The sequence below is a fragment of the Mesitornis unicolor genome, unplaced genomic scaffold, assembly GCF_000695765.1.
Source record: "Mesitornis unicolor isolate BGI_N332 unplaced genomic scaffold, ASM69576v1 scaffold18070, whole genome shotgun sequence".
NCBI classification, from domain to species: domain Eukaryota; kingdom Metazoa; phylum Chordata; class Aves; order Mesitornithiformes; family Mesitornithidae; genus Mesitornis; species Mesitornis unicolor.
In genome coordinates this window covers 8,023-15,479 of record NW_010157821.1, presented here as the reverse complement: position 1 = coordinate 15,479, position 7,457 = coordinate 8,023, and the positions used below count along the sequence as shown (strand labels likewise).

At 59.7% G+C, this 7,457-nt stretch overlaps 1 protein-coding gene across 1 annotated transcript in view; it reads left to right on the top strand.

The window, feature by feature from the left end:
• The window catches only part of LOC104538399 (disks large-associated protein 4-like), a gene marked incomplete at its 3' end in the record, with an annotated part of 14,016 nt that overhangs the window by 6,331 nt on the left and 228 nt on the right, over nucleotides 1-7,457 (top strand). The window contains exons 2-5 of the mRNA XM_010181594.1: nucleotides 115-332; nucleotides 3,373-3,487; nucleotides 6,237-6,287; nucleotides 7,448-7,457. The exon at nucleotides 7,448-7,457 is cut by the window's right edge and continues 228 nt beyond it. Coding sequence (XP_010179896.1) covers nucleotides 115-332; nucleotides 3,373-3,487; nucleotides 6,237-6,287; nucleotides 7,448-7,457 — 394 coding nt within the window. The remainder of the gene's footprint in view (nucleotides 1-114; nucleotides 333-3,372; nucleotides 3,488-6,236; nucleotides 6,288-7,447) is intronic.

The window sequence follows — 7,457 nt, the reverse complement described above, 5'->3', positions numbered from 1 at the left end:
CCTGCTGAGGGTCCAGCAGTTTTCCTTGCCAATGATCACCCCAAGTCCTCATGATCCCTCTGGTCCCGGAGGTCCTGTCCCTCACATCTGCTCATGCTCTCCTTACTCCTGCAGGTGCCTCAGGGGGAGTGGAACAACACGCTGTCTCGGGACAAAGACAGCGAGATCCCATGCCGGCGCATGCGGAGCGGGAGTTACATCAAAGCCATGGGGGATGACGACAGTGAAGACTCAGAAACCAGCCCCAAACCATCCCCGAAAACTGCAGCTCGGAGGCAGAGTTACCTCAAGGCCACCCAACAGTCCCTGAGTGAGCAGAGCACCACCCAAAGGTAACGCTGGAGCTCCTCCCAAGCTCTGCACAGGTCCCCAGGGGCCACCCCAGATACCTTCTTTGGGGTCTGGCCAGCAGCACCCACATGGACACACCACGTAGGGATCAGAGCCCAGGGGGCAGGCAGACAAGGACATGAGCGGGACAGGAGCAGAAGTGGCAGAGGAATGGAGAGAGCTTTCCATCGCAGTGTCAGGAGTCTTCTCCAGATCCCTGTCCACTCAGTGATGGGGAGGGCCCTCCTTTGGTGGAGCTGCGTGGATTTCCTCTCTAAGCATCTGCTCTTCTGAGGGAGTGCAGAGATCCCAACCCCACGATGCTCTTTAGAGGTGGGAGATGCTCATCCAGCATGGCCGAGGACACTTGGCACACAGCCCGCGGACTGCTGGGACTGTGCCATCTGCTTTGCTCCACAGGTGTCCCAGGGACTCCAGGACCATCCAGAAGGTGTCCCATTGGCACCCAGAGTTCCAGGAGAGATGAGCTAAGAGGTCTGAGACCAGGTATTGAGGGAGGATGACCCACAGGGGCTTGAGCAAAGCAAAGGGAACACAGCAAAGCTTGCTGGGCAAGAGGCTGGTCCTTGCAGGACAGGTCTGTACGGACCACGTGTTGAGGTGATGCTGTGCAGTATCCTCACCAGCTGCTCCGCTTCCCAGGACTGCCTCCGCTCCCGGGGGCTGTAACAGGCTGCTGGTGTCCCCGATGCTGAAGCTCAGGAGGCTGCGAGCAGCACAGAGGGGCAGGCAGAGGCAGGAGCCACCGTGGATGAACTGCTGGTGTTCAGCAGAGCGAGAACAACACAACAGGAAGTGTGGAGACCCCTCATGATGGCTTCAGACGGCAGACGAGATGCTGCTTTCTGCTGAGAGACAGTGGCAGAATTAACTGCCTGGGAATGCCTGCTCTGAATCCATCCCTGTTCCCTTCTCATCCACTTCAGGGGGGAACAGAGCTGGGCCCAGGGGTCTGTGATGCAAAATATGCAAGTTGAGAGACTGGGGTTCTTCCTATCTTGGGCTCATTGTCCATCCAGGTGGTGTCCATCATGGTATGGCCTCACCTGGGCTGCTGGGGTCCTGCAGGAGCGACAAGCAGCTTTGAGGAAGGGGCTGTCAGGGCAGGGTGTTTGGACTGGCCGAGCCCTGGCTGCAGTGAGGGGGAAAGGAGCAGACCTGGCAGGGCTGGGCTGGACATGGCCATTGCTGGGAGCGCTTGGTCCCCAGCAGATTTGCTGGAGAGAAGGGTCCTGCCTGGAAGGAGAGGGCTCTGCAGCTCTTGGCACTGTGCTCCAGCGATGGACATCGCACCCCAGTGTGCCAGTCCCCTCTGTGCTGGGCTGGCAAGGGCTTGTGCCAGGCACAGGACAGGCCAGAGCATGAGCATGGCTGCCTTTTGCCAACCACCCCCTCACCTCACTCCCCTTCACTGGGGAGCTTTTTGGATGCTGTTCCTTGGGTTCCCTGGCAGCCTGGCACCAGTAGTGTGCCCTGGCACAGCCCTATGCCAGCCTGGACCAAGATCCTCAGTCTTCTTGGCCAAGGGGCATCGGACCTGTGGTTTGGGACAGGAGGGAGAAGGATGAGGCACAGAGGAGCAAGAAACAATCATCCCTGTGAGAGGGTCACTGCCCTTCCAAAATCTGCTGCTTGCTTTGTGACTCAGTTTCCCCATGGGCAGGCTATGAGGGGTAGGTCGGGGGCCCAGGATGGGCCCAGGAGGCTGCAGGGACACTGCCTGCCCCAGGACACAAGTGACTCACACTGTGGGCACTTGGTGAGCTCACGGACAAAACCCTCTCGGGCCGAGGGGAACAAGGCAATAAACGGATAGCCCAGGGCTCAGGGTGCCACGTTGCCCCTGGCTGCTCTGCAGTGGGTCCCCTGGGACTGGGTGTCCCCTCCATCACCCCTGGTAGAAGGGACTGCTCCCTGCCTGGGACAGACTCAGTGCTCCTGGAGGTCCACACGCTGCACAGGGCTCCTGCCCAGCAGGGACACCCCCTGCCCCCAGCTCTGCTGTCCCCCAGGCTGGGGAAGGACAGATCTCTGCACTCATAGTCCTGCCAGACACGGGTGAAGCAGCATCCCAAGGGTCTTCTGTAGGGACCATTCAAGAGGGAAGGTCCCCATAGCTCGCTCAAGCAGATGTGGCTGTGTCCTCCACCATCCCCCACCTGCTCTGTGACGAGGACTCCTTCACTTGGGGTCTCGTGGTAGAACAGAAGAAGGGGGGAGCCCCATCCTCTTCCTCCCACATCCCTCCCATCCCTCTACATCCCCTTCAGCCCCTGTTTGCCTGCATCTCAGCACAGACCGCAGCTGTGGTCTTGGCTGGACCGGGCTCGGTGACAGCCCCAGGCCATGGGGACAGTGCTGCTCCCAGAGCCTGCAGCAAAAGCTCCTCTGGAAATACCACCTCCTGCAGCACTGTCATTTGGGCTTGGCTCCCCTTGAACTTCTTCCAGATAAACTTTCGGGTTTGTCTACACAAATTAAAAAATAAAATTAAAAATTCCTGCAGATGTTTCCACAGAACACCATTTAAAAGTAATTTCTCACCCCACCACCCTACCCAGGAAAGAGCCAGCTTCTCTGACCACAGCTCCCAGCATCAGCCACTGTGAGAGCTGGTCTGTCACCGGGGCTGTGACCCCGGGTGACCCCGGGGCTGGCACGGATCCTTTGTGCTGCCCGGAGTTCAGCTGGGCTAACCTGGCATCTGCAATACATTACTGCAGGCAAGGGGTCCTGAGGTCCTGTCCCCTCTCCTGCCCCTGCACCTCACAAACCTTCTTCACGTGCCAGAATCCTCAGCTCAAGCCAGGGGTGGGCAAGGTGAGAAGAGGCTTCCTTCTACTCCAGGAGCTGCAACAGGGGCTGAGTGGTGGACTCAGTGCCCACCATCGCCTCCGTGCTGCCCTGTGTGCCCGTGCCTGGCAGAGGATGCACAGGCAGGGGGGTCTGGCTCTCGTCGTGCACAGCCCCAGCACTGCCCTTGCCCTGGGGACCCCTCACACCCTCTCTCTGTGCTGGCAGGAGCCTGGACCGCCTGGACTCTGTCGAGATCCTCCTACCTCCGAAGTTCCCAACCTGGGAGGAAGAATACAACCAGATCTCCGACAGCGTCAACGAGTCCAGCTGCATCAACCAGGTGAGATGCTGGAGTGCTGAGCCCCACTGCATTGGCACACCCTGCTGGGAAAAGAGGCCGGTTGAGGGGACATCTTCTTCGTCCTTCAAAATCAGACACTGGCTGCGCTCCAGGAGTTGCACGCACCCTTCTCTGGCAGCTTTAACACAAGTATCAAGGCCAGCTCCTGAGATCTGGTTCACATCAGATCCCCGTTCCCTCTTCGCCTCCTCTCGGCGCTGCTGGTGCCGCTGAGGTCACTGCCAGGGCCACAGCTATGGCAGCCCCTGGTGATGCTTCGCAGTGACGGGTGAAGCTCAGGGCTGCTCTGAGTGCAGGGTCCCACCGTGTCACCACCCAGAAGCCACCTGTAAGGCTGCTCGCTCCTGCCGTGAGTGCAGAGCCTGTGCAAAAGGTGGCATCCCCCGGGGTCTGGGGAAGGTCACCCTGCTTAGCTCTGAGGACATTGTCGCTTGTGCAGCAAACCGGAGCCAGGAACAACGTGCCTGTAATTTGGGAGACTGTCAGCCAGCTGGATGTCTCCCTTGGATATTCCTGGTTCCCACAGGAAGAGCAAAGCCAAGGATGCAAGGGAGGGAGGTGGTGGGTGCCAAACCACTTTCCACGGAGTGGGCTCATGCCCCTGACCCTGACCTCTGAGATTCAGTCAGTGCAAGCTGGGTTTTAACTCCCTGGCCAACACTCTGCCTCCCGTTGGGATGACTCTGGAGCAGCTCAGGGCTTGGGTGTCAGGATGTGGCCTTTGCAGAGGCCTCATGTGCTTATTTCAGCCCTGGGGGTCATCCTTTCGGTACACAAGTGGACATCCCCGGGGCAGCAATGGCTCTGCAAGCTTCGCCCAGCCCTTTCGCTGTCACCCTGGGCCTCTGTCACATCCTTGCTCCCTCGTGTCTGCGTGGGAACACATGCACACATGGGCCCCTCCTGCGCTGCTCCGCTCTGTGCGCGATGATCTGCGGCAGCAGCGCGAGGCAGGGGTTAAAGCAGCAGTACGGGCATCGCCAACCAGAGCTTGGAGCTGTGCCTGCTGGCTTCCCCTCCAGGCTGTGGGGCTCTGAGACCTCCTCCAGCCCAGCCCAGCCTCTCTGGCCCCATGGCACCGTGTCTCTTGGTGGAGAGATCTGGGGCAGGATATGGGGCGTTGCTCACTGGCGTACGTGTTCCTTGTGGTCAGTCTCATTCCTCATACATTGGCAGCAATGTGCTAGATGTCTCATGGCACAGAGGAGGGGTCAGGACCCTCACATTCCTGTCCTTTGCGTGTAAATCTACGTCTGAAGCCCGGTCTCTGCAGGAAGACAGCAGGTGAGCTGAGCCCATGCTCTCCGCCAGGTCTAAAGCTGCCTTTGAGCAGCTGAGTGCAGCACCCCACGAAGGCATCAGGGTCTTGGAGCTGGGAGGTCTGAGCAGCCCACGCTGTGCCAGGAGCTGCCCGGGCAGACGCCACATCACCCACTGGTGCGTGGGGCTGCCACCATCATCTGCTCTCTGCCCACTTCCCTCCCAGTCAGAGAGAGCTTAGTTGCAGCTGGGTTGGGTTTTAGAGGCTCCCCATAAACTGCGTATCGGTTGACACAGGATGGAGCTGGTCCAGTTGCTGGTGTGCGCTGATCTGATCCTGCTGCAGGTCTGACCTGCCCTTTCATCCAGTGACAGAGGCAGTTCTGCCTCTCCCCTCAGTTTTGTGTGACCTCCAACACATTCCTTGTGTGTCCAGCAAGACCCGTGTCCTCCCACACAGAAGCATCCCCAGCTCTGAAAGACACTCTGCTTGGTTTTGTCCCAGCTGACGTCCCTCTGGACATCCAGGGTTCACCAAGTGTGCATATCAGCATCCTCCCCTCACACCAGGGGACCAGTGGCTGGAGCGAGCCAGCTGGTGACCCTCAACACTGCTTATCCACACCTACATCTCTGTGTGGAAGGGCTGGACCCAGCCTCTTCCCTCCGGTACATCTTGAATCTGCATTCTTCCCAGGCCGGGTCATCTTGGGCAGCCGCGCAGGGCAGAGCTCATAGGGTGGATGTGCTGTGCAGACCAGGGGCGGAGAGGAGGAGCAAGCATTCCTCTCCACGGGCAGTGCTGTGTCTGTTGGGCATCTGTCCTTATGCCGAGTGCGCGCCATGGCTTTGCTATGGAGAGAAGGCAGCATGGCTTCTATGTGGCTTCTTCCTGGCGTGGGAACAGAGGAGACGGCAGCAAGGTGGCCAGCACGATCCCACCTGGGCTGAAGGACGGTCTCCCTGATGTGGAGCGCTCAGCCTGCACATCCAGCCTGGCCCTGCGGGCTGCAGAGGTCCATTGCTGCTCCTGGCCACTTTGCAAGGCGCTGGCCAACACTGGGGGCTTCACAGGGAAGGTAACTGGGAGCCACACCAGCCCTTCTCCAGCAGCCACGGGCAACTCGTGTGTGCCGAGGGGTGTCCAGCGTTGTGTGTGCCCCATGTGCCCTGTGTACGTATATCAATACGTCGTGCATACAACAGGCTGAACGCTTCAGCTGCTGCTCTCCGTCTGGGAGGCGTCCTGTGGAGCTTTGCCGTGCCGTGTCTGTGCCGCTGTCTGAGGGGCCTGTACGGCATCTTGCTGGCATCTGGTGAGCTCTGGAGTTTGTACTGAAGTGTCAGCAACGGTGGCCCTGGAGAATAGCCCATCCGCTGCCCTTGTCCCCAGTCCCTGTGCAATGGCTGTCTGTGTGAGGGGCTCCCCTGTTCTTGGCCTTTAACCTTCTCCAACTCTTTCTTCCAGATCTTTGGACCCCCCTCACTTATCCCTCAGATATTTACCCATGGAGAGCAGGTACCGTCCCGCTGGTGTTTCCCTCTCCTTTCCTCATGGAGCTTTCTCAGGTCAGCCTGGACACCCATGGCAGGGTGCAGGGCAGCCTGTGGGGTCAGCCCATGCTGGGGCCAACGGCAGGAGGAGAAGGAGGAGGAGAGGAGAAGGAGGAGGAGGAGGAAGAGGAGGAGGAGGAGAAGGAGAAGGAGCAGGCAGTGCTCCCAACCGGGGTACTGCAGGGTAGCTGGAGAGCTTGGTTCAGGGATTAGGGACTAGAAGTTTTAAGGAGATAGCAGATGAATTTTTTGAGCCAAACCTTGTGGAGCTCAAATGCCAATGCTGGGCTGAAATACTGTCCAAAAAGGGCCAGAAGAGATGGAAGTGGGTGACGAGGCAATCTCAGCATCTCTTGTCCATATTTCTGAATGTTCTGCTTTAGGCTGGCTCTGTTTTAACCTGGGTGGGCCTCTCCTGCGTCCAAGTTTGACCACCCACGGCTGCTGGAGAGTGGGAGGGAGGTGGGGACAGCAGGAGAAGCAGGGAGCGAAGGCGCCTCTGCTCGGCTCACACCTCACCGCAGTCTGCCACCAAGCCCTCTCTTGGTCCTGCACCGTGGTCGGGGCTGGGATGGGTTCCCAATAGTGCCACCCAGGAGCAGACCAGGCAGCCTGCCCCTAATCGAATGTGGAGGCTGTCCCCGCAGCCCTCACCTCCCCACCTTCTCTCTCCACGTTGCACCCCCGCTGTGGGGCCAGGCCGTCTGCCCCGACTGAGGAGGATGCCTGCCCCGACAGGGTCTCGCAGCTGAGGCTGGGGTCTCTCCCAGCTGTAATGGTGGGACAGGGGGACCCATCAGAGGCTGGGCAGGGATTTTAGCCTCATGTGCTCTCAGCCTCTTCATCTGAGGCTGGGGGGTGTTTTGCAGGCACCGTGGTGGTAAGTCTCTCCTACTCCACCATCAGGGACCCCCTGGCCTCCAAGGAGGGTCCCCTCTTCCCTGTCTTGGCAGAGAGCCTGGGCACCCTGCACCCCGCCAGCACTGACCACTGCACCTCCCAGTCTCGTCTGCCGCGAGTGGGACCACGCAGGAGCGGGGCGGCTGCAGGGACAGGAGCAGGAGGGGAAGGGAAAGGGCTGCCCGTGGGCGGGGGGTGACTGGCTCTGCCCCTTTTCCCACGCAGGCACCAGAGC